This window comes from Tyto alba, unplaced genomic scaffold (genome assembly GCF_018691265.1).
Source record: "Tyto alba isolate M040663 unplaced genomic scaffold, T.alba_DEE_v4.0 Super-Scaffold_39, whole genome shotgun sequence".
NCBI lineage: Eukaryota > Metazoa > Chordata > Aves > Strigiformes > Tytonidae > Tyto > Tyto alba.
This window is the reverse complement of record NW_024881314.1, coordinates 11,583,610-11,610,988: the sequence shown is the minus strand read 5'-3', so window position 1 is coordinate 11,610,988 and position 27,379 is coordinate 11,583,610. Positions and strand designations below refer to the sequence as shown.

The window sequence follows — 27,379 nt, the reverse complement described above, 5'->3', positions numbered from 1 at the left end:
TGGTTTAGTGGTGGTTTTGGCAGTATTAGGGTTATAGTTGGAGTCCCTGATGTTAAAGGTCTTTTACAACCTAAATTATTCTATGAGTCTGTATTCTCTGGTACTTCATCAGGGATGGACTAAATGATCCTTAAAAGACCCCTTCCGACCCAAACCATTCCGTAATTCATTACACCCAGAGCACAGCTCACACCAATTTCTGTTAAGTGTCAATATTCAAAACCTCAGCAAACCAGACCCTACAATGCAAAGTCAGACACACAGAAGGGAATCACTTCTGAAAAAGCTTGGTTAAGATGGGTTAAACCACCATCATGTGGAGCTCCTGGACAGGAGCAGAGATAGTTTTATGCTCTAAGGCAACATTTATCTGCAGCCACTGCCACAAAAACCTCTTACAACCCTTGCCTTAATCACTAATTTTCCCACACCTGGAAGAAATGAGGCAAACACCTTACAAATTGTTTTTGTCAAAACATATGCTCAATTCAACCCCAGAGAGATCGAGTCCTATGCACAAAACTAGGCAGGACCTGCAGAAAACAGCAGACAATTGTTTTAAACCTAGAAATACATGCAAGAAGTGCCATCTAACCTCAGTTCTGGCGTTCCTCAAGTTCTGAGTGTTCATATTGAGACTAAGTATTTCACTGTTTACATCACTCGTGACAAAAAGTAATGTTTTAATGCGAGTGTTAATTATTCCCCTAAGAAGGGTTAAATCCAACTAAACAGCATGCAATAAAGACAGAACACTTCCCCAGTAAAACTGAAGTCATTGCTATTCCATACAATAAGCTCAGGAAGCAAAATAAAAATCTGCATAGTACAAGGTCAGTCAGCCTATGGATGGTTATTTTACATCTGAATATTAAAAACACATGCTTCTCTGTAGATGTTTTCAGAAAATCTGAAGCTGCTGGTGCTCAGCTTTTCTCAAGGAATGCTGAACACCTACCTTCAAATCCCAGTGACCAGCAGACTTCAGCCATCTCAGAAGGGGGTCAAAGTGTGCAGAGTTGTAACTCTATATGATGAAAACATACATTGTTTAGACAAGATGGTGAACATTTTTAAAAAATTTAATCTTTAATCATTTCTTATTTACAAACTAATCCTAACAATGACATAATATATCCACAGCCCTATTGGTTTTAGTCTCCTAACTCAAACATATTCCATACACAATGCTAATTAGTTTGTATTATAGCAAAAATGTTCTCAATAAACAGAAATGTGAAACGACTTCAGGGTTCCTTTTTGATTATGCAACAGCCATGTAAAATAATCTTTAGGAGAAGCATTTTACTGTACATATACTGACTGGGCTAACTGCACCAAAAGCGATAGACTTGTGGGTGAACACTGCCCTAGGAGAGATGAATCGCATCTCTGCTGCACTATAATTTCTGATGCTGTTTTCCACAAGTCTCTGCATCCCCAGGAATACTTTCACTCACTCTCTTTGATTTCAGAAGAATACTTTTCTATGGACGTATAGAGCAACAGCCAGACCAGGGCTTCAGTCTCAAGTGGAGTCTCTAAATTCCATTCTGATGGAGGCCTGTCAGGTTAACAAAAAATCATATACCAGGCAAGTCACAGACTTTGGCTATTGAACTGGCACCGAACGAAAGGCTGAGCTGAGTCCACCTTGGAGGCTTGTGTGCCACCCACTATGACCAGAGGTGACAGAGCAACCTTTAATTGCAGAGCTATTAAAAAAAAAAAAAAATAGAATACATAATGCTTCAATTTTTGGTTGGTTTTAGAAATTTGATTTTGACAAGAAATTAAAAATGTTACATAACCGTGTAATTAAAGCATCATTGTAAGTGATGACTTACTTAAAATGATCCGTTCTGGTTAAGAACATCCCGGATATTCACTCTGTGTACAGAATTCTCTTGACCAGTGAAACGGTGTAAACAGTGGTCTGGTTTTGCTGCTTATCTATTTATGAACATATTTATGCTCTGACATAAATTTTAAAGGAGCCAGAAGCAGAAGAATCCATCCTCATAGGTGTATACCAAACAGAGTGACACAGTAAAAATGCCAAACACAACAAATTTTGCAAGCTACCAATATTTACCATCCATCACAGGGCACTATATTCTCATGCAAGCATGTCACAATGAGAAAACAACATCTCTATAAGGGTAAAACAAACAGCATTCTGAATTTCTGAAAGCATTCTTCCAAAATTATTGCACTAGATGAGATTGCCTCATCAACAGGGCCAGAGGCCATTTACACTATTTTCTTTATTTTTTTTTATTTTTTTTTTTTTTTGTGTAACAGATGAAAGGATTACAGAAAGTTTTTCTGGGGCCAAATTTGGAACTAATGATGGGAAAATTCTTTTGCTAATCCCCCATCTCTCCCACTGCTAGCAGACTCCTGAGGCTGGAAAAAAAACAATGTCTTCTGGTACCCTGCTTCTACTTTGCTCATCCAGTGCAAAACCCTGCGTGCTCAGGAGGTTTGAAAAGGACCATCAGCTTTGAGCAGAGCCATAAAATCCCAAGGATAGAGCTATACTGAAAATCTGAGTAAAGAACGACATGAGAGTCCAATTAAAATTTGGACACATTACAACAAAATCAAAGGATGAGACTCCTCTGCTCAGGGCAGATGTTGGCAAAGCAGCCGCCTCCGTCGGAGCCCGGGCTCGCTCCACCCTGCGGGGAAACGTGGGCAGGCTGTGCCCTGCTCCGGGGCGGGTGTGCGGGGCAGGCTGCAGGGATCACACCCGAGCAGTCCCTGCAGGTGTCTGCTGACCGTGGAGGAAGCTCGGAGAGATGAGCTGAAAGACGGGGCGTTGCAGGGACGGGGAGCTACCCCAGCCTGCCCAGGAGAAGCACCGACTCTCCGGGAGAGCACAGCCAGCACCGCAGCCCGGCCCGTCTGCAGGATGCCCTCTTACCAACCTCCAACATTACTCCTCGTCACTGCCTGTCAGCCCACCAGTGAAGTAAAAATAGATACCGCCAAGTAACTACCCTTCTAAAAGCAAAGTTTAATCATTTTTCAGTCATTTAACAAACACAAAAGAATTTACATGTACCAACTCTACTGAGAAGTAAACTTTGCATAATTAATCGGGGTGCCTCCAATGCTCGTGCATCTGCAAATGCACAGCTACACCAACTGGCACTCAAGGGAAAATGCCTCAGGCCACCTCAGAGAGCTGGGAAGTGCAAATACCTCAACTGAACAGAGACTGAGCTGCTAGGGAAGGAAATAAGCAGGCTTGAATAAAAACTTGTCTGGAAAATAAGCACAGTTACCCAGCTCCCTAAAGTCTGTTTCATTAACTATCAGACATTATCAGCTACTTCTCAATTAAGCCATATTTTATCATAACTCCAGAACAACCTAAAGGCACCTAATCAGTTGCAGAAGGTGGGAACATCCAAAGCAGGTCAGGGAAGTGTAAGTCAAGCTTCCCACTGAAACAGGCAATTTGATGGAAAATTTGACTCGGATAAAAAGAAATCTTGATGCAGCACTTAATGAAGATGAACTTCCCCTGCCTTCCCACAATACAGACGATGCCATTATCACTCAGCACGAGGAGGGAAAGAGATTCCAAGTAAGGGGAAATTACAGGGCAGTTATCCTCATCAACCTGACTGTGCAACAGTGACACGAGATTGGCAGAGCGCCTGAGAAAAGTCTGTAGATAGTTAAGCACAGGGTACGAAATAAGATGTGCAAAAGGAAAGTAGGCTCTGGAAAATATTGCAAAGGATTCCAGCTTTTCTAGTGTGCCAGTGGCAAAAAAAAATGCCCAACCATATCCCCTTGTATACACAAAAGGAAAGATTGCCTGAAGTCAGAGAAAAAACATGGGAGTTCCACTTGCTCAGTAGTGATGAAGCCAAGCCCTGAGCGATCTGTGCCTCCGGTTCGTAGGGTCAGCCTATCTCCCACTGCTTAAAGATCTACAAACGATGCACTCTACATGACTGGCAGGTTTTACTCTCATGATTCTAGGACAGTGAGAAGCAGAGGCAACTCAGCGTTTTCTCCTCCCCCAGCCAGGATCTGGCCCGCAGTTAGCAACAGGCAATCCTCACCGCTTCTTACTCTGAGCACTCGGGAAAGTTTCCTTCTTTTCAGAAAGAGTTGCCTGTAGCTCAAAAAAGAGCTCACATGAAAACATTAAGAATTTTGCTCTAGGATTTGTAACTATCTGTAAGACAAACAAAACTGGCATTATTTGCAAAAAGGAGAGTTAAATGCACTCCTAATTTCACAGATGTTTCAAGGCTTCACTGCTAGAAAAAGTCTGGCATGGTCATGCAGAAATGCAATGGTACAATACACATTACCTTCAGGGTCCCAAAAGCATAAGGATTTAGGGAACCTTCCCTTACCCCCAACAGAGGGAAATGGGACATAGATCATATATTTTCCTGATGAGAAACCAAGGTTTCACAGAGAATTGGTAAACATGCTCATGCTTCCCACCTGTTTTCTATTTAGAACAAAAAAAGCAATTAATATGACTTTTTAAACAATGGTTAATAGAAGAAACTCATGAAACTGAGATTTCTAATTGAAAATGTCTTTACTTGCATGAGGCAGAGGATCAAAATATGACAAGACCACTAAGCATAGTTTCTCCCAGCTGCACAAACCATATCTTAACAACCTTAAGATTAATAAACAAAGACATATTCTAGACATTTCATATCCCTCCTGGATTTAGCCATGTATGCAAGGCAAACATGAGAAAGCCGTCCTCTTACTTCACACTCAGTTGGAACGGAGCTCCCAAGTAGTACTTCATGTTACGTGATTGTTAATACGGGAACCCCCTCGCTCTGAGCAGACATGCAGAGAAATACAAGGGGAAAAAAAAAGTATAGGTGCGGGAAGAAGCCGATTTAAGCGTATCATTTATTAGCAAGTAAAAGGACATTTACCTTCTCAGTGGTTAAGTACAACACAACCCAAGGATAAACCATATGGCTCAAGCCTTTGTGTATGGGAGAAAGCTGGAGGGGTTCCAAGGCTCTAATTGAACTATTACCATATTGTAAGAAATGAAAAAGTCAGAAAGACTGGAGGATCTGGCTCTCCTAGGGACAGTTTATGTCATGTGAACAATTAAGTGAGTAACAAAGCATATTTAACAGGAGAGCAATTCCACCATTTGGATGCTGGCTCATTTTAAAGAAAATAGGTACTCTTCTAGTTCAATATTGCACTTAATTTGATCCTACATTCAATGCCATGAAACATTCAAAATCCAAGTCATTTGTAGCAAACAATACAACATTTCTCCTTTAATCACTGGCTCAAGACTTTTCCATTTAGTTAATAAGGAAAGACAGAATAGGAATGCTCAAGTGAAACCCAGCAACACATAAAAGCTTATCATAAAAACTGTCACAAAACTGAAAAATGCTGACGACTGAGTACAAAATTAATTTTGTACTTTGTACAATAATCACTAGTCCTTTCTTTCAAAAGGCAAGCTTGATAAAAATATACCAAGTGTTATACATTGTGTACACACAACAGGTTATGCAGTGAAACACAATAAAACCACCAGGTCATGAATGGATAGAATCTGTAGTGGTTGTCTGTACATAATCCTTTACTGTATTGTCTTGTTACTCTGTGGGCAAAAAGCAGTGCAGTTGTATGACTGAAAAAAAAATAAATCACAATCTTATATAAAAATAAGGCAAAATGAGTCTCTATGAATCTTGTTCTTACCATTCTGTTCATCCAGCTCGTTCCCAATCTCCTGCCCCATCTGCTTTTGCCGGGATATGATTGAAGAAAGAGCATCAAGTCCAGCATCTTGCTCTGCACCAGAAAAATATATATAAAATTATATGGAAGGCTATATACCATAATAGATGTAGAAGTGAAGAGGATCTACTTAGTGCCTAAAGAGTTAAATGTATTAAGAAACATCCATCAACACAACATGAAAATGAATCCTTATGGCAACAGTACTTTTAAAATAATGTGAATGGTGGGTAATTAATTTGTCTGCTCTGGCTAGGACATTTAGCTGAGGGTGTGTGTGCCCTTCCCCCCTCCCAAAAAAACAAGAATTCAACATTCAGCTGTTACTCAATCATAAATGCAGGAGATTTTCTGGCACACACAGAGCAATCCCTGATTAGCCTTTTTAAATTTTCCAAGAAACTTTTAACATGAATAAAAGACAAACAGGTGATGCAAACACCAAAGAATCCAAATAGATTTTTAAAGCTGCAAGAGGATACAGCGTGCATGGAAGAGAGCCTGAGAATGAGGGGACACAGAGAGGGGCAGATAAAGTTTTGCTCCCACGAGCTCTGCAGACACTCCTTTATTAAGAACCGTATCACCTCGGCTATTCCACTTTGCAGGTACCACGCAGTCCTTAGTCAGCACCTTAACTAAAATGTGCAGCCATACTTGCCCAAAGCTGTCAAGAAGTAGAACAAAAAGAGGTGCTGAAGGCTGGACTGTCAGTGGTCTGACAAACTGCAAAGCAGCCATGTTGCACAGAGTATGACTGCAGTCCGGGAGCCAGAAACTGTGCAGGATGGCCAGACCATCCCCCAGGATGAAGGTCTGGATCCCAATATCTCCTTCAGCCTCCCCAAAGGATACCTATGGTTTAATCAAAAACTGGAGCTTGAGGTTTCTCCCGGACCATCCAGAGTTCATACCATTCTCCTGAACTGTAGCTATAAATGTTGTTTCACATGCAGACTGAAGCGGGCCTTATCTGGAGACTGATTTCATTTGATCACTTCTGATACTTGAATTGCATTTAATTTTTTTGGCTTAGTTAATTCTCACCTCATTCCAATTCAGCAATACATCTAATGCACCCCAGCCTGAAGCACAGCAGTACTACCACTACACTCAGTGCAAGTTAATGAGATCTCTACTGCAAAACAAAACCGTGAACGTGGTCAAAATCAGGGACGCCCTGTAAGGTGTTTGAAAATTTGACTTAAGAAGATGCTTTCAGTTAAGAATATTGCAAGCACAATACCGCTCCTGCAAATACAGAAAACATCCACCTGGAGCTAGTATGTTTGACATCTCCAGATAAAACTTCAGCACAGGTTGCTGTACTGACTTTCTAATACGGGCTCCTCTCAGAGTCCTAGAGATGCTTACAAAAAACAGAAAGACTCTCGTACCTTCTATGATCCTTCGCTGCTGCTGCCTGAGATCGTCAAAGCCAAGCCCTCTGGTGTCCTCAGATTCTTCCAAGAGCCAGGGGTTGGTTACACCTCGTTTGACCCCTCCCGTCATTAGGCTAGATCTGAAAATAACTTCAGTAAGTAATTTTCAACACAAAACCCATTAATCTTGTAATCTGCGCTTGCAAGACCGGCTGACAGACAGACGTGTATGGATTTGTTGCACTCTATGTGATTCTCTGCAATTGTAGAAGAAATTAAGCCAAAAAGAATCCAACGATCCCCAATAACAAATATATCTCACAGGCTCCATAACACCGTCTAGAAGTGGTAGAGCATGGAGAGAATTAATTTTATAGTGACCAATTATGCTACAATGTATGGTATACCTTTCACCATGTATAAGATACTCATATTGTTTGCATGTAGAACCCACAGCATTCAAAACTGCTACAAAAAGAATAGGATTACTGGGGATACACATATTCATATATTTGCAATGTGAACAAAACACAGACTTATAAAAACACTAAGGTACAGCCTGAAAGCTTCCAACAGTAAAAGGATCAACGCATTAATACAGATGCAAATCAGAAGAGACTATTAATTCTCTGCAATCCTGACCAAACCTTCAAGGGAACATTTCTGCATTTCAAAAACTGTAGATGGAAGTCACACAGTTACTCTCCTGCATTTCCTAGTCTGGCATCAACATGAACAAGCAACCAGGCACACACGCTCTTAAGTGAAAGAGTAATGCAGTTACAGGTTTTCTTTTTAAAGAATTATGACTTGAGGTTGTTTGCGTTATAGACACTTCCCTGGTTACAGCGGAAAACAAGTTTTTCATGTCCAGGGCACATAAATTCAGGTAGTAAAATGAAATGCCACTTAAATATTTTTCTCAATACCAGATTTCTGGTTTCCACCCTTCAGCCTTTCATTGGTTTCTTCTACAAGAAAAACATTATATGACAGACTGTGAGTCACTTGAACCCAAAACTGCAACTCACATTTGGGGGAAGAGTCATCAGTTCCTCAACAGCAGTACAGAAGTAAGAGTTTTGGCTTTCAGTCTTGCTTTTTTCAAACTATTTTATTCTCATTTTTACCTTTGCCCTGTTATTTCCAAAAGCACTTCCACAAACAAAACAAGGTCAGTGAGCATTTTTAGGATCTCTCAAATTCTCAAAACTTTTAAATTACGCTCAGACCCAATTTTTTTTTTTTTTTTTTTTTTTTTTTAATAATTGAGTCCAGGTCCCTTCCCTGTTAGATACACTGAAAAGTATGGTACACACATATGCTTAAAATCATTTTGTGGTCAAAACCCTGTATCAAAATAAGTTAACTCTGCCCAAGTATCAGTGGAGCTGGGAGGAGTTAACACACCCTGCCGACACCAGGTTTGGCTCTGAGGAGGAATGACTGAAGTTTTACAGCAAGGGTATTCAAGTAAAATCCAGAACTCTTGTCTCAGAAGTCCTTGTGGAATTATGGTGAACTAGAGACATCTCCTGGCCGTGAGATGAATCAACACTGATGAAAAATTCATCGCCACATGAGTTTTGGACCATCCATAAAGTACAGGCACGTACGCCCTCGTCTGTGCGCAGCACACTGCACACTCTGTACTGCATTCACAGCAGTTCAATTCGAGAACACTTAACCTCCTCTCATTTAAAATTTTAACACGTTCATTTAACCTCATCTCAACGTAATGGACTTGTCAGAATCAAAAAACCACCATTTTTTTTTTTTTTGCAACAGGACTAAAAGCAGTTATTGTAAATCCCCACCTCTCCCTCAGGCGTCCCGAGGGCGCGGGAGCAGCACCCGGCCTGCCCCGCTGTGCCAGCGACCAGCCGCCCGGCACCGGCAACTTCTGACGGAGGAGCTGGCAGCCTTCTGCATTCCCGCCCTTTGCGCTGCCTTTGGAAGTTACAGGTATTCATCAAGGTTGTCTGATCAAGCCTGATTCCCTAAGATACAGACACCTGAAATACAGTAAAACTGTAAAATACATTTACCTAGCTTTCCTTCATTACTTTGGGGGATTAAATACAATCTTTTATTTTCTGGTCTCACAACTGCTACCAGGCTCACAAACCTAAACACAGTGGCAGTATGACACTTCTAAAGACGCAAAGATCATTACAGTCCACCCAGTTCTGCAGTTCAATTAGCAAGCACTCAAAATCTAGGGTTAACAACATCTGACAAAATTACTTAAATAAAGCAAATGGAACATAAAGCTCTCTGCTTGCTAAAAAGAGCACAACTATTTCTCCCTGTGGAAAAAAAAGCCAAGGCAAGCAAATTTGAAATAATTTGCACCACTCACTCTCTTCCTCCCCTCTAATAGTCTGCCCTATTCTTGTAGGCTGGGTCATGACAACTGGCCTGCTCGTTACAACAATCTTTTTGACATGTTTGGTAACTACCTTCCCACACAACACAGCATAACTTCCTACTTCCTCTGATCTTACCATGTTTCGCTTTGGTGGTGTGAAGATTAAAGCTTATCCAATTAGCCACCCACTGCCTCCGCCAAGTTAATCACGTAAATCTTTGAAACCGTCACAGAGCAGTGGAGTGTGCGGATAGCTTTTGATTATAGGAGCAGATTTAACTAATTACGAGGCTTAGCAATGCGCCCAAGTATAAAAGATGATGGGGTTTAAAATCAGGGAGCTATGTCATTGCTTAACAAGGGAGGGCTTATCTTCCAGAAGGCATTGTTTCACTGATAATTCTTATAAAACTTCCCAAGTAACTTAGATTAGTCAACCAGCACTTACTTAGACCAAGGCCACACATCAAGGCTTATGGCTTTAGAAGACTGATCAGCAAGACTGATTTTTCAACAAAGCCTGGGTCATATGACAATTGGTTGGATGATCACTTGAACATTCCCTTAACGATACAGTTGTACAGTGGCGCCCTTTGAAGTGCCCAGGACACCTCAGCCTGGCTTCACAGGTCAATCTCCAAGGCCACGGTGAAGAAGCAGGGGTATTCTCTCACTTACCATTTAATTGCTCACACTGGCAAGCAGTGTATTTTAGGAAGCGCCAAGCTAGTAAATAAAACAAGCCTGATTTTCACATACAAAACAAAAGGTCTCTCCCCCTTCCAAAACCCAGGAGATGCCACATGAGCACAATCACTTCCAAATCCCCTCCAGATACCTTCCCAGGTGGAGACCTCCCCACAAGAACCGCTCCCGATGGGAAGCCTACAGAGGGAGCAGCACTCCCTGCAGCTCCACCAGCACAAGAACCAAGGGCAGCACACCTCGTGTTCAAGGAAATGCCATGTCGCTCCTGACACCATTTACCTGCGGTCTGGCTAACTGGTCCCACCGGTTTCAGCGACTGGAAGCTGCACAAGCCAGCTGCCCCGCAGGATGCCGGACAGCCCATCTGCGGAACGCGGCTCCTTTGCAAAACCTCCAGGACCACTAACTCCTGCCCACAGCATAGGCACGGCAGCTCCCGCGCTTGCGCCGCAGAACAAGCGACTTCCAGCCCCCTCCCGCCCGTACAGAGCGGCGGGTGCCCGCGGAGGAGCAGCACCAGAGCAAGCTGCAAGCTGGAAGCGTGTTTGCACAGTTGTACAGGCACACTGGGAAGAAAACATCCACTCAAAATGCTGGGTGGTGGGGTTGTGGCAAGGAACTACACAGAGGATGTACCCCTACACCAGGGTAAGCATCCCCAGGGAAGGTTACCATTATAACAACATTTATACTCACATTTTATTTCACAGCAGTCTCACCTTCCTGTGCAAACCCTCAAAATATATACTGTGATAAACATAAACCTTGCTATCAAATATTACCATTGTCTTTCTACACCATCCCCTACTTTCTATGCAAGATTGGACATCAAACAGTACTAAATATATTATAAAACAGCTTATGTAGTCCTCATCGAAACACTCTCACCTCTACAGCTCACTTGCACTCAGGAATGAGAACTAAAAGAAAGGAGAATTCTTTCTAGAAAGAAGCTGCATCTTGTACCATTACATCCAGAGACGAGGTGAAGGGACAGATCTACCCCTGTGAGAGGATTCATCCTATTCACAAAACGATCAACACCTCCATCACCTGCAGCTCCCAACGCTGCGCCCAAGGCAATGCACTCCCCCCTCGGTGCCATTCCGAGGGTGACTTTCCGGACCAGACGCAGCGTTAAGCTCACGCCACCCGAACATTTGCCCTCTGCAAGGCAGCTGAAGTCAGCCAGGCCACAAGCAACAGGAACACGAACCTCCAAGCAGGTCTCAGCTCGTCATCTGTTCCCTCTACAGACCAGATCCACGCCGGAACCACACAGGGACACTCCTGGAACACCAACAGCTTTGGGCAGGAAACTTCAGGTAGTTTTGCGCAAGCTTAGGAGGCAAACCATAAAGCACAGAGCTCAGCCTCGAAAGCTGCTCTTCTACTGGCATTTTTTCCCTGCGGCTAACGAGCAATAGGCTTTAATAACAGGCATGCAGGCAGAACCTGAAGCACAGTGCCTAAAATTACGGCGTTTGCCTTACTTTCCTCTGTTGTCTTTATCCTTTGCTGTTCCTTTTAAATGCAAGTATGTACAGTTTTCCCCTAACCACAGTCCTGAAGGAACCGTGGATATGCACTGAAAGAAGAGATACAAGCTGTCCCTTGAACACAGCCCAACCCAAGGAGATTGCACTGTCTTATTGGAATCTTCCTCAAATTTGGGGTGGGTACAACAACGCTCAGGTTTTGTGGTGAGGCCAGGCACTGTACCTGCTGCTTGTGTGAGGACACACTCCCGTCTGCACACCGTGACCTACGGAATGCTTCCAGGGGACAAGGGGGTGGAGAGGAACCAAGTGCAGAAACACATCTCAGTGGATGAAGAGGGTGTTGGTACAATTACGACCATGTCAGCTCATGACTACATGGCCATAGGCACAGTAATCCTGGAAAAACCCTGCCTCGGCCCCTAGATTTGATCTGGTGACTAAAGCCTCAGACATTTGCAAGCATAGGTTTCTGGATGGACAATTCACCTCTTCCACCCTTTCTGTCCATCTCCTAGACACAAGGCTAATTGCATCCCATGTCAGAACCGGTAGGAAGGAATGAAATCAAGTAGGAGTTTTCAAGGCACCTAAACAACTATTTTTAATCTTCTTTTCCAAAGGGCATTTGCTCCTCCATAAACAAGAACCAGATCCACAAAAGCATTTAAGCACCCAGGGGCTTATTGATTGAAGTCAGGCACTCGATGCCTATTTGGCATTAGGCAAAATGCCTGTTTGGATTAAGACTGGAACATCTTACATCTGACAGAAAAGTATTTAAACAGAAAAAATCATAACCCAGCTTAAAGAAAACAAGAATATGGACTCTTCTAAAAGCTATCTAGCATAGCTATTACTTAAGGTGTTTTGTGTCCCAAAGCTATCAAGTTTTCTGTATTTTTGAAAAATCTGAAGAGAAACCAAGTAAGGCATTTTAAAGTACACACAATTTATTTATTCACTGATGACCAACATATACTTCTACACACTACCTGGTCAGGCAGGAGAAGGAATATTCTTGATTCCTTTGCCTCCACAAGCGATTGAAGACACAAAATTTTGGTATTGTGATTTCCAGAAAGTCAACGTTTCTAGTTGGTTTTTTCACTTCACGCTTTCAAATAGTGTGAAACCATGGGGGTTTCTACTTCATTAAAGTCTCTGTTAGAATAAGTCTTTGTTAGAAAGTCAGAAGTGCACAGATCTCTTTCCAAGGGAAAAAAAAAAGAGGGGAGAAGATAATGAAATTGACTATTGAAAACCAATTAAAGAAAATTTAACTGACCCTGTTCAAGCAGAGTCATGTAAACAGCAGCACCTTTCCCCTGGAAAATTCCAGTTGCATCTTAATTAAGGCCGACAATGCCGGAAGGTAAACTAATGCTATACCAAAGTAATGTAGTGTCCTGCCCTGTGTTCTGGCCCAAGTTGTCAGTTAGGATAAATACTAAGAGCATTAAGGCCACTGTACTTCACGATCAGAAATAGCTTTACAGCAGTTTTCAAAGGATGTAAAACTCACTGAATGGTGACCAAATATAAACGCAGATTAATTCTAGTGAAACCCTCACAGTTATAGGCCACGGGGACAATAAATGTGATCAGTGGTGCAAGAAGGTTAATGAAAGGAATGACTGCTGGAAAGAAAAAGACTTCTGAAAATGTGTGCTGTCACATCAGAGGTGGATTACATACAGAAAACCAATACAAAACCAGAGAAAAGTGTCACTGCCAGAACTTAATCAAACAACATGTGCTGATTTTTCTAATGCAGTGGGAAAAGCTGACTTTCAGGACTTCAGACACACTAAAGAGTGGCCATTGCCACCTACGGAAATCCAAAGCAGGCTGTTCCAGAGGTCTGCAACAATTTTAGAGAAAGCCAGTGCTGTAAATAGCAGCTTAACCCTACCAGAAGTTGTCATCTTCTGTCTCTACAAGCAGTATGGCAGGCAGGGGTAGGACAAGCTCCTTCCCTCCAGACCCACGGGCAGGCCAGGCTCAGGCAAGAGAGGAAGGTTTGACTTACTGGCACAAGATTCAGGCCCTGGCTACATCTCTGCCTGTACCACTGAAAACAAGACCTACATGGGAGAATATGGAAAGGGTGTGAATTCACCAAGCAGAGAAGAATAGTTGGCATAGTTTTATACATTTTTAATTATAGAAGTTAAAAGAGAACTATAAAACTACAAGCCTTGCAACACTAGCAAATAAATACTGTCTTTGATGTTATCTTCAGCTGGAAAATACTGGTTTCACTGATCATTTCTAACAGAGCTTGAAATTATCATGGGATTTTGACATTTTCTTCCCGCCTGCCTCAACACCTTCACGCCAGGGCAGCTCTAGGTTGAATCCTTGCCCTCTGTCTGCTCCGCAGCAGTCACATGCCAACGCTGCCCTGCCGCAGCAGGGACGGCCACGCTTCGGAAAGTCAGATCCGTTTATGGACTGCTCGGAGCAGGTGACACACAAAAGCTTTCTCACATCATCAGTCCCCACAGACATTTTGCTTACTTGCTACTTTACAGGTTTTGGTTGGCTCAACGATAGATGTAAAAGCCAGCACCAGTGCATCAACTGGATGAGCAGCACGCTCTGGAGAACGCCAAGCCTAGAACAATTCATGGATTTGATCAAAGTCTACAGTTTTACCACCTGCAGCACACATTGCATTGACATCTGGTTACGCAAAGATGACAAACCATGAAGTGAAACATGTGCTTTGGCTGTACCAAACACTGCATCGGAGAACAAAAGCAAGCAGACACCAACCTCTGCACCAAACAGACCCTCACAAAATATGAATACACACAGGAATACAGAAGACTATCAGTTAACTTTGAGTAACTCTTACACTTGCTCTAAGATACTCAAAGCAAACAAGGTGGGAAAAAAAAATAATTCTTACTTTCAACAGTTATGGTAGCACACAACGCTCACATTGCTACCCATTTTTTTACTGTGCACTAGCTTCAAAACTGTCTCTGCTTTTTTCAAGAGCACAGTGATGAAAAGGGACTGGTTCTCAAATAACATCAGCAAAAAGGCTCACATATTTCTTCAAATGTGTGAGGAATTAAATGTGTATGAAGTTTTGTTCTGTTCTGAGTACTGACATATTGCAAAAAATTGAGAAACCTTCTCAACAGGGCTCTAATACTCTCTCCCACAAGTAACTTTACATGTGCGTGTATAAAATGCAATGCTGTGCATTTGCTACAGAAAAGGTCCAGTGAATATAGTGCATTAGAAAATGTCCGTCACTTAGAAGGGCAATGTAAAACTTTTTTTTTTTTTAAATATCTGTTTCTATCATATGTCCGTATCGCAGAAGCACAGTTGTACTCGTCAGAAGCAAATCTCACTACACCACGGGTCAGCAGAGGCGAGGAAGCTCTGCTCAGCCACATCGTATGACCCAGACCACACGTGCTGCATTGTGCAGGGCTCACAGGGCAGAGCACAGCCCCCTGCACGACCCACAGGCAGCCTAAGTCAGTGCCTGCTGCAATAAAGCTTCCCACACATCAACAAAATAAGTGCCTGGACCCACTGGACACAATTCATATAAAATTTCCAAGGATGTATGTTCACTTTTTTTTAAATATGAGACATTAAAACAAAGCTTTACCACTTACAGTCTACACTCAAGAGTAATTTTATCAACCGAGGAAATATAACAAACTCTGCAACTGCAGCTCTACTCTTCTGCACCATTTTGAAGGACAGAAGACTACCTGAATCTGCAAAGGAAAAATTAGGAAGAGCAAATGCGATTACCTGTGCTGGAATTTAGCCAAAATGGTAACTCTTACCCAGAGCAGTATTTAGTGACCTGCATGTGGTCAGGTGACAGGTACGTCACCCTCTTTGATAGTCGGGCTTTTCATTTTTTGCGTGAATGCTGGCTCAGGGCTAGCAGAGATCAAAGCGTATCACCCAGTGAATCATGAGGATGCTTCTGAAGTTGTCCCCCAACACACGCCACTTCAATTCTGACATACCATGGCCCTAGTCCTGTGCTAAGGTGGTAGATCTACTACCCATTTGCTTGCAGAAGAAGGAGGAAGTGGCAGTTTCATTTTGTTGTCAGGGAGCCTGGCTACCAGCTTAGGAACAAGGCTTATTTATTGCTACCCCTTCTCTCTTCTCTCTCCTCCAGCAATTCATTGAGCAGTTTAAACACACTAAAAGAAAAAGAAGTCTCAAAGAAAAATCAACTTTTACAACACAAATGAAGAGGCAGAAGAGATAGAGCCTTGTCAGCAGAGCCTTTAGTCCATCTGTAGCACGTGTAAAGCTCCAGACTGAACCCAGGATACTCTCTCAACTAGCGGGGATGTCATTGAAAACACAGAGAGAAAGAGGAGGAACAAGGAGAAAACTGAGGGTGCGTTATGCTATTTGAATTGGGAAAAGGAAAGAGAAGTGTAACGATTTCACAGGAATCTCTTAATTCTGCTGCTCAGCAAGCAGTTTTATCTCTGTATTTTAATAAGGCGTAAAAGCTCCTGGATGTAAAGGAGCTGCAAGGAGCAACTCAGCAAAACACATGCATGCCCCTGCAGAAACTGAAGCTACCAAAAACTGCGAAGTACAGCCAAGGGGAGCAAGTACTTGCATACTTCCATAGGCAAAAGCTGGTGCTGACCTGACTGGAAACAGACAAAATTCAAAAGGCTATTAACAAAGCACTAAAACCAACCATCCTTCCCTACTCTACTGCACATCGAGGTTGCAGGACTGCAACATCTGCAGTAAAATGTCTTTTTATAAAATTATATACCAGGTCTATGCCTAACATGGTTTGTATGTTATAGACACAGTGCCTGTGTGACTCCCACCAAACCCAGCTTTTGCACTGCTAATAATTTATTAACTGAGGCAAGACACCTGAATTTCACACTTCAAGAAAAGGCTCTGCCTTTCCTCCTGATCAGAGACCACCAAGGATGGATTATTTCTAAGAACCTGTTAGAGACGACAAATATAACTCCTTCCACTAGAAAGGGAGTATAGAACTGCAGAAGAGGACAACTTGAAGGCTATTAACCATAATTATTTTTCCCAGCTGTGAAGGACACATCAAAATGGAAATTAAAATGTATTCCATCTGAAGGCCCCTGCTGACTGCTACACAATATGATCACTGGGGACTGTTTGAAGCTTAAGTCTCATTCTGACCGTCTTCTTTCCAACAATTCACAGAGCCCTTGTGCGGCAGCACCCATCACTCCAACTCAGTGACTGACTCTGCCAGATCGCTTAGCTATTACCTCTTCCAAGCAACTCCCCAGTCCCCCATCCTCCCCAGCTTTGTCAACATACATGATACCGTCACTAAAAAAGGCACGTGATTTCTAAGCAAATGAAGCCACAGTTTGCTAAGCGTAGAGGTAAATGAGTTCAATGGATGCATTTAACATTATCTTCAGACATACTCAAAGCACAAATCACACTGCTCATTTGAGGTGACAATGTCATACCTTATTACATCTGGTTCTGTGCCTTCATTCTTATAAGATGCTTGAAGTTGTTTCTGTCGTGTGAGAAGGTCATCCACCAAATTCTGCCTCCTGTCTCCCTCCATCTGTGTGCTGACGACACTTGGTTAAGGACCAAACTTAAAAACACTGAAGAACTTCAATTATGTTATATAAAATAATACCTGTCATACAGTCTTAAAATAAATCAGACCTCCCCATCATCAAAATTAACTAAAGACATTATTTGAGCTCAAGAAAAGGTTGTAACATCTAAGAGAAGGACACGTCACAGGTTTCTGAATGAAATCTGCTGTTATTATAAATGTGTTTCTGAAGGTTACATGTCTCAAATAAAAAGTTTCATCCAGCAACCACAGAGTGACCTTCAGGACATCACCGCAAAGCAGTAAGAGAACTGCAAGGCTATTTACTGCCCAATTAGCATAAGTATTAAGAATAGCATTTTGACCTCAAAAACGCAACATTTATTACTAAGTAGTCCTATGCAGTTGATCTCTCCTGTAACACTGACAATGTACATCAGTACTGCACAAGTTATGTTCAGGGAAGGATGAATCTTCTTAAAAAAGCTTCAGCTTATACTGTTATGATATAAACAGGGAGGGCCCAAATAGAATAAAGCTTTTAAAATCAGCGGGGTATTTTACATCTTATCTCACTGGAGGCTCATAACACTGACCAGGTGAGCAGCTCCAAATCAAGTGACAGGCAAACAACCAAAAGGCAGCAGAACACCCCGATAGCCACCGATGCAGCACAAAAGCAGTTTATGCAGTATTTCTGAAAGACAAGATGCCCTGAAGTGCTGCAGTTTTGACAGGGGACATGTGTTTGCTTTTTCCAATCAAACTTAGTGACATTTTGAAGGACTACTAACTCTCTCCCAAGTACTGTTGAGAAAATTATGAAATAGCTGAACTGATTTGTGTATGTCTTCTCCCACAACAGTACCATTTGTCTGTTCTCAAGCATTCAGTGGACAGGAAAGTTTTACCCTAGCCATCAGCACAGCACTCAGGGGGCCCATGCTTAGAAGGGACTTCTGTATAGTAAGCTTGAAATTAAACATTCATTCGTTAAACCAGATTGCTGCTGGGTATCTTCAGGGAGACAGACATACTTCTTTGACTCCTTAAGCCCGACTATCCCAGCATACGGAAGGAGCAGCAAATCCAAGCCAGGCCACAGGGCAATGCCCCTAGAAGAAAACCTGTGATTTCTTTCTAAGGCATATTTTAAAGTGTTTTGACATCATTCGAAAGATGCAGTTCCATTGCTTTGTAAATTACTCTGTCAGGGCTGCCACAGCCCTCTCCATACCCTGAACAATGTTTCATCCTTCCTTTTTGCAAGCACTGGCACTCCTGCAGCCAGCAACTGAGCCAAGAGAAAACAACAGATTAGTGATTTTTCTGCTAGACAAATGATCTTAGCTCACCAACCAGCCACTCTGTCAGCAGTGCTGGCACAGTGCACAGGCATGACCATGGCAACTCTGAGATTACCCAGACCATCTTGTTAAGCTTCTCTGTGACACAAACGTAACCAAAGCCAGGCTCATGCCCACCATACCAGGGATTCCCAGGCTCCCAACTCTTCCTGCACTACAGCTGCAATGAAAATATTAAACAGCAGCATGGTTACAGTTCTTGTGACAAAGTCTTCTAAAAATGGAATGAGGGAAAAACCCTAACTGTGTGGCAGAGCAATTACAGCATATTTTTCCACTCTCCCCTACAACACAGAGTGAGTTGATGTTTACACAGATACATTTGGTGTGTTGATACAGCCCGAAGCAGTAAGTCCTTCAGCTGATCGATCTTCTCGCTGAGATTCTGCAACGATGATCTGATATTCACATTGAGCTGAAGGGAAAGAGAGAGATGTATGAGTTTTTCTTTTTTTTTTTTTTTGTCTGAGTTATATTTCCATAAAATTTAATACTACTACATGTGGGCAACAAATGTATTTAACTTCAGCTATACTGGTGTGAACGACTCCATTCTAAACCAAGAAAGCCTCCTTCAGAGCCACAAAGGAAACGATACAGTTAACTGGTTTGGACTGCTTACAAAATAATGAGACAAATAGTACTAGTTTCGTAAACACAATTCTAATGCATTAATGCTGTTTAATATAGAGAGCTTTCTTTCAAGTCTTTATAAACATATTCCTTTTATGGGTAAAACATTTCAGCACATTTTAATATTTTCCAGTTAGTTTTCCAGTTCTTTCCTCTGATCTTTAATGCAAATACAGATGCCAGCTTCTTTTGCCACCAGGTTTGTTTCCCAGCTCCCAGGATTAGAGGGAAGGTTGCTACAGGTTCAGACATTCCCTTCACTGAACTCTGGACTTTAAACTAAAGACCCCAAAGAAATTATTATTTCCTCCATGTCCCTTCTCAGAGGCACCTATGACTCCCAACCCTTTCTCGCAACTGACCTGCCCGAGATTCAGATGTATCTGCTCTTACTAAAAACACATTTAAGTCATTCACATTCTTCCCTGCCGCAAGCAAGCCCGAGGCTTGCAGTAATCCTCCTCCGCTCTCCCCACCCCTTCCCAAGTTAGGCTGACATTATCTTCTGAATTTTTCCTCCTTAAATGTTTTTTTCTTTTCATTCCAGTTATGTAGAACATACTAGGAAAAAACACTGTAACTGCAATTAACTATGCAAGTCATCCTAATTAAGGCTTTACGTGCTTTTTGTTTACAAGATTTTAGCCCCATTGTGGGTTTTAACAGTTAGCAACCTTAGATGCTCTGTGTGATGAACTAGTAACAGAGAAGGAATATTTGCTGTGACTCTCATTCCTGCATTCTTGAAGACAGAAGCAGCAGCCAGACATCAAAGTCCCACTGAACGCTCATCCGTGCTGCAAGGATCCTGCCTACAGCTAAACTGCACATGGTATCTGCACAGGGATGGAGCACAGATCCTGAAAAATGCCCTGATAGCATCAGAAGGTTAAATCTCTCTGACTCAGCGAGACTGGTTCTCAAATACTACCAAATACAACGATGGAAGGCAGATGCAACTACACTGAGGCAGCCTTGAGAGTACGCAGCCAAAATCCACCTTCAGACCCAGAACAGCCAGATGCCACGGCAATGTTTCCAAAGCCAGGATGGGGTATAAGTGCTGTTAGGAAAGCTCAAGCCACTGCATATCCTCTAGCTCTGCAATCGGGTAATAAAAGGTCTTTTAATGTCATATGGACTTATGTCCAGGTGAAGAACGCTACTCTGGCCAGATATTGCAGCGCTATAACAAAAGATTTCGCTTCCATTAGAGAAAAGAAGAAAAAAGAAACCAATGGAAGTTTTAAGATCAGCTCAATAGAGCAGTGTTCACAGATGGTAAGTGCTGGCTTGAAATCTTCCCCTACAGGGCTTGGGGTTTTTTTTTCCATTTTAAATTTTACGCTCTATTTTTTGCTCAGCAATAAGCAAGAAGTTTTTTTTAGCCATGCTAATGGCAAAATACGATTCAAAATAAAAATTTGTTTACATTCGCCCTACCCAGCAAATACTGTACAAAGACTTTTTCCTCTGCTAAAACATTCAGGAGTCATAGAATATATGACTGCTCAGCCATGGATTTCTCAACATGCATTTCTGTTATGAAAACAACTCTCTCATTGTTGGAAACTTGTTTATAGTAGAATCAAACACTGCCAAATATTCATCTTTAACTGTTAATGGATTAAAGGGAAACTGTGCTTGGAAAACACAGGGCATGGAACAAATGATTTTATGAAGAAGTCAGCCAGCCATGTAATGTTTCCATAAAACATAACCTAGGAGAGTTACAGTACAAGAAAAGCTTCAAACAACACTAATACGACACTTTGTTGGGGTTTTTTGGAACACATCATAGATTGAAATGATGGAAATAGAGAACTCTGTCCTCTATAAATACAGATGGATTAAGCAGCAATCTTTTTATTAGTCTTCTATTGCTTGAGTACATCTTTACAATTTCTAATACTTCATCATCTTGAAAGCAAGGAGTTTAAACACCACCCCTAAACACTCCTCTCAATTCTACAGCTAGACAAAATATTTCTCTTAAATCCCACTTATTTGGGCCTTCTGAAATCACTTTTCAATTCATGCCAAATTTGAGTCATTCATTAAAAAGCACTGATTATTGTACAAAGCCTACACATTTGTCTTCAACATTTCTTTAAAGGTAACATTTCAGAAGTGACATTTTATTGTAAAAGCTATCAGTAAAGAGACTGGCAAAGAAGATACAGTGATCACACATCACATTACAACCCTGCTATACAGAGGGGCAAAGTCTACAAAATAAATCAGTGGGTTCTGATTTATGCAAGTTATTATAAAAGACTAATTCAAGGGCTCGCACAGGTTTTCATCCTAGGATGAAAATCAGTCAAGAGAGAAGTTAATGGCACAATCCCTAGGGCGTGCTATCAAGCAGGCTCCCACACCTCTTGAAAGGAAGGATGAGGTTTTTAGTCCTAAAGAAGGCAGTCTCCTGAGAATCTTTTTAGTTTTTAAACAGGAAGCGTGAAAAGGTAGAGAACATAATACTCCCAGGTAAGCTCTAACTTCTGCTTCTCATTCATATTTAACTCTGGTCTTCTATTTTGCTAGAAATGTAGCTTAAAAAGGCTGCAAAACTCGTATTTCTTCTGACTTACAGCCACTACAGAAAGGAAACAAGCCAGCCTTGTGGTGAAAAGACATCTATTCAATATTTACACATAAAGGAGTGCAGGGAAGCTGACATGAATCCCAACATCTCTTAGACTCAGGATCTCTGAACAGCTCTGTTCCTGGCAGCAACAGTCCTGAGCAGTCAGCAGCATGTGCCTAACACTCCCACGGCTTCTCTCTTTCTCTTTTTGTAAAACCATCATTATTGCATGCATGAAGGATTCATTACTGTTAAATCCAAGATTATTTTTGTGACCCTGAAAACCTACTGTTCACTTAGAAACCATAGTTTTCTTTACAGAAACCTTAAAGAACACACCATGAGCATTAGATTCCTGCTATTAAACATAACTTTTAATCTGCAGATTTGCAGCTGGCAGCAAGGATGACCTGACACAGCCTGGACAAAGGAGGTGCAGGAATGTGACCCCCTTCCCACAGCGCTCCTGGCCCTGTCACTTGGCTGCTGCTCCCCTCTACAGCCAGAGCGGCAGGAAATCCAGGACTTGCAGCTTCCTGGACACATCTGACTCCTGAAAATTTACTGCTTAATTAGTATTTAGAACAGTTAAAAGCTTAAAAAAAAAAAAAAGAAATCCACGCTTGCAAAGCGCAGCGCTGCCGGCAGAGCGGTACCTTGGCTGGACTCTCCCCGGCCCTTTGGTACCGGTTACGCTCCTGGATTTTCTCGGCGACCTCCTGGGCGACCTGGCAAGCAGCTCCGTGCAGAGAGAGCCTGGAAGAGAGGCGGCAGCTGAGCCCCCGGCCCCGCTCTGCAGGGGCACCCCCGCGCCTCACCAATGCAGGTGGGAAAGCCATAAGTGCTTTTTAGATTTACCCAGAAGGAGCTTTTTTTTGTTTTTCTTTTGAGGAAAAGGGGAGCACTCTCTGCAGGGAAAGGGGGGCACTCTCTGCAGGGACAGGGGGGCACTCTCTGCAGGGACAGGGGGGCACTCTCTGCAGGGACAGGGGGGCACTCCCTGCAGGGACAGGGGGGCACTCTCTGCAGGGAAAGGGTACCCGCCCCTGCCCTCCCGCCGCTCGCAGCCGGCCGGGCTCGCCCCGCACGCCGGCCCCGCCGCTGCTCGCAGCCCCCGCGGGCAGCCCGGAGCCCCGCGGGCAGCCCGGAGCCCCGCGGCGGGGAGCAGCGCCCGGCCCGGCGCTCACCAGGGGTCCGGAGCCATGATGGCCGCCGCCGCCGCCGCCCGGAACAGACGCGCGCATCCGGCTCGGGGCACCTGACGACGGCGCCCGCCGAGGCCCAAACGCCGCCGAGGCCCAAACGCCGCCGTGCTGCGCAGGCGCGGGGCGCGGGGCGGGGCGGGGCCGGCCATGGCGGCCCTCAGCGCGGCCCTCAGCCCTCGCAGCGCGTAGCATCCCGTTTAACCTGCAGCCGGGGCCCCCTCGGAAACCTCTGCAATCCCTTGGGGCGCTGCTGGGACCCCCACGTAGTATTCGATGCTTTACATAAAGCCCGGGGGGGGGGGGGGGGGGGTGGTTCGGTGTGTGTGTGAGATTTGGGATTTTTGCAGTGTGCCCTCAGTGATGCTGCTGCGACAGGAGGGACAAAGGGTTGTCCATCGGGCCGAGCCTGGGGTGTCGTGTGCCTCCGGCCTTCGCTGCTGAGAAAGAAGGAAATGCTTTATCTTTTCAATTTAGCGTGTTGATGGCGAGCTCTGAACTCAGTGGCAGCTCCCCAGGGCACCCGCAGTCTCTTTCATGCAGCTTCCAGCCAACTCAGGTGCCTGGATGCCATTGGGGCACCTGTGTATTGCTGTTGTGGTAATAATGCCATGGTCTGGATTAAAATGTAGAGCTATAAGCAGAGCAGCAGGGGAACCTTCAACTCAAACTGTGGCAGGGAAGCTTTGGTACAGCGGGTTGGAGAATAACTGGGACAGAAAAAAACAAGAAGCAGAGAAAGTGCAGGGGCACAGCCAGTGTCCCTCAGGCTGGGGCGTCCCTGTGCCCTTGGGGACCTGGGAACAGCAGAAATGTGCTTGGGTCAGGAGGAAAACTGCATCCAAGCCCATTGCTTCATCCTGATTTTCCAGGAGCCCTTTTTCATCTTCTAGAAAAGCATGAAATACACTGGAGGATGCAAAGATCCAGCCCAATGAAAGGACCAGCTACTCGGTGCTTAGGCAATTTTTCCAGCCTCTGTAATTCTGTGAAATAACAGCCCTGAGTTTCAGAGCAGTTTACTTCTGGGCGGCGAAGTCTGGAGGGACCAAACAAGTGCTGAGAAGCAGGAATCAATACTCTGCATCCCAACAGTGTTATTCCCATGTTATTGCATGCCAGGATCCACTATGGTGATTTGCAAGTTAAGAAAGGAGTGGAGTCTTTTGTGGAAAATGTTGCTTTTTTTTGTTCTTTTGGGGTTTTTGCACCAGCATTGAGTACCAGCATAACAGAAGAGGACGAGAAGCCTCCACAGGTGTCGCCCCAGCGGGGTCACTGCTGGGACCGAGCCCTGAGACCATCCAGCACCATGTGGGACGTGTCTCGGTGCTGCATCATCCCAGAGCACTGTCCTTTCCCTTCTCCAAATCCTCAGCCCCATCCCCTCACCGTGCCCATCTCCAGATGACCATCGCTGCCCTCCCCTGCCCACGCAGATGTCCCTGTCCCCCTCATCCCTGTCCCCCTGCCAGCAGCAGCAAGCGGGGCTGGGCTGCCGGGAAGCCGACACGATGCTGGACGGTGTTGGCATGGTCAGTGTTTCAACTCTGCAGAAAGTGGCCAGCTTTTGCAGCAGCTTCCATCTGAGCCCAAAGACCCTTTCCCACACTTGATCCACCAGGATTTGCCTCCTTCACTTTTTGTGGGTGCAACTGATGATGCAAATCAATGCAGATGTGAACATCGGTATGGGTGCCCGAAAAGCAGCAGCAAGGCACTGGTAGCGATGTTTTATTGCCCTCACAACCCGGGGCTGCTACGGCGCTGCTGTGGCATGCCACGATAACGAGCGCATCCTCGTTAGCATATTTACAGGCGGCTGCAACGCCCACTGTGCTCCCAGTGAGCGCTTGGACCGGTGGCAAAGCCCCTTTGGCTGGGGCTGGGGCGGCTTTTGGGCAAGGAGCTGCACGCGCAGTGGGGAGCAAGCACTGCCAGAGCAATGCCACCCGGGGGGCTGTTTTGGGGAGGTGCTGAGCACCCCCAGGCACCACCTGGGGTCATATCTGCTCTCCCGCAGTGGCTGGGCAGGGCTTGGGGACGTGCTGGGGTGGGGTATGGGGACACATCCCCCTCCTGCTGCGGGACAGGGCTGCTGTGGCAGGGCTGAGACCCGTGCTCTTGAGGTGGGCGCTCAGCACCGTAAAGCTGTGGCTGAGGAGGACCCATGTGCCAGCAGCGTCCTGGGCACCAAGCGAAGCAGCCTGGGGTGGCTCGGGGAGCCCAGCCGGCCCTGGCAGCCCCCCCGGTGCCAGCTCCATCCCCAACGTGAAGGAAGCTCTGCTCACCAGCTCTCTTTGCACACCCAAATCGGGCTGGTTCCTCTCGCAGGCAGTTAACATGAAACATTTATGGCCTTCAGCTGTGTGGTTCATCCGGAGCTGGCGCAGCTTCTACATATTTAATTTTTTCACCATTAAAAACGCATGAAGCAATGATCCATCTCGCACAGTCCTTAATTCACTTCCATCTCCTCTCTCGGTGCAGAGCTGAGCGTCTGCCGGGGAGCAGGCCGGCGGCTGGGGGGGCTGCGGGAAGCTTCAGAGCTGCTTCTCTGGCAGGGAGAAGCATCTGCTGTCCTAGAAAAAGCAAATGAGGAGAAGGTGGCCAGCAAGGACCTGTGGAAAGTCAGGAGGACCTGCTGCTGTAAGAACCTGGGCAAAAGGGTTTGAGTTGGAAAGAGAATAAACAACCCCTCATCACTGGGAACCAGAGTGGGGTGCAGCATGGGGACCCCCCGGGAGCGGAGCTGTGGGCTGTCACCCGCCCCTTTGGATACAGTGTGTGGAGCAGAGCCACCCATGGAGCGCACAGACAGTCTCTGGGTGCAGAGCAGGAGCTGCCTGCTGGGAAACAGCCCCTCGGCTCCCTCCCACCCAGCACAGCACCCCGGGGGGCCCTTCGCTGGCACAGCCCCTCGCCCCCACTTCCTCCAGCTCCCAGCTTGCTAGGAGCAAAGGGAGGAGAGGGACAACAGGACAGCCATGCCACTCTTCCCAGAATTTGGCACATCACGGAGGAGGTGCTTCGTCCAGGAAGGTGGAGGTCTGCAGAGGGACCGCTCTTGCTTGGCAGCAGATGCCCGGAGACCACTGGTGCGGGAGGATGCTCAGGGCTGTGCTGCAGATGCAGGCAGACCCTGCAGACCCACAGGTAGGGAGGCAAAGCAGGAGCAACCTGCGATTGCTGTTACCACACAAGAAAAAAAATCTGATTTTCTAAGGAAAAAGAATTCTTAAAAAAAATTAAGATGCCTACAAAAATGCCCACTTTTAAGTGCAGCCTGAACTGTGAGTTCTCCAGGTAGCAATGTCGGATTGGTGCGATGTTGCTGGAAGCATCTCTCACCTGTTAGAGGGCATTTTTTCTCCAGTTCAGCTCTTTTTCTGTGACTACAACATACGGTTTGTAATTCTGCAATGTATTTTGAGGCTGAAAGTCAATCAATAACAACCATTTCAAAGGAGGACAGATTGGAAACGCTGAAGCACCAGAGCTGTGCCTGCAACAATTACATTTTGTGCTCCCACTGAGCGACTGTGTACACAGGAGGCACGGGGCGTGGCGGGGTGCACGACTGCATCGCCCCAAATTTCCCCTGGTGGGTTTGCCAGCCGGTGCTAAAGAAGTGCCACAAACATGGCCAGCACAGCCCCGGCACACTCAGCCCAAAAAGCGTCCTTAAGGGTGCACAAGGCAGTTGCAGAAGGGCGTCACATAGTCCTCGTGGCCCCAATTTCTTCCTTGCCACCCGCCTCCCGGCACTTGCTGCTCACGTGCTTCTCTTTCCGACTCCCCCGGGACCATCCAGCGGGAAGCGGTTGCAAACCCACTGGCTGTGTTGATGTTTCCTTCGTTCAAGGACGGGCGATTGCTGCAGCAGGTTGGTTCGGCAGCCCCGGCCCTCCCTCACCCCCGCAGCACACGCCTCACCCCGTGATGCTGTTGAAGGGAGTGAACCCCAGAGCGGGAAAATGAAGGTTATCCTTGGGAAAAATAAATTATTAAGTTTAATGGTCATGTTGCTGGTTTGATGGCTATCTCATCCCACGGGGTGTTTACATCCTCCTCCCCGGCCTCGGCGCAGAATTGGGGCAGGAAGGGGCGATGCGGGCACGGGAGCTGCTCCACCCCTCACCCTATTTACACCAAATAAACCTCCTGTGCCGGCGGGCTGGCACTTGCCTTAAAAGTCAGAGCAAGTGACAGGGACAGAGGGGACCCGGCAGTGGGGTGCACCGGAGTCTGGG

The 27,379-nt window shown here is 44.9% G+C and overlaps 1 protein-coding gene across 2 annotated transcripts in view; it reads right to left on the bottom strand.

The window, feature by feature from the left end:
- The window catches only part of STX8 (syntaxin 8), a 111,442-nt gene extending 88,246 nt beyond the window's left edge, over positions 1-23,196 (bottom strand). Inside the window, exons 1-7 of one of the 2 annotated variants that reach the window (XM_032992104.2) lie at positions 23,112-23,143; positions 22,581-22,680; positions 19,022-19,116; positions 17,231-17,341; positions 7,173-7,297; positions 5,737-5,829; positions 4,761-4,835 (exon numbers count right to left, since the gene is read on the bottom strand). In XM_032992104.2, the coding sequence (XP_032847995.1) occupies positions 4,798-4,835; positions 5,737-5,829; positions 7,173-7,297; positions 17,231-17,341; positions 19,022-19,116; positions 22,581-22,680; positions 23,112-23,128 (579 nt within the window). In that variant the 5' untranslated portion in view covers positions 23,129-23,143 and the 3' untranslated portion in view covers positions 4,761-4,797. Of the gene's footprint in view, positions 1-4,760; positions 4,836-5,736; positions 5,830-7,172; positions 7,298-17,230; positions 17,342-19,021; positions 19,117-22,580; positions 22,681-23,111 lie in introns of both variants that reach the window. The other variant, XM_032992103.2, reaches the window with a different exon arrangement.
- Positions 23,197-27,379: the final 4,183 nt, after the last annotated feature.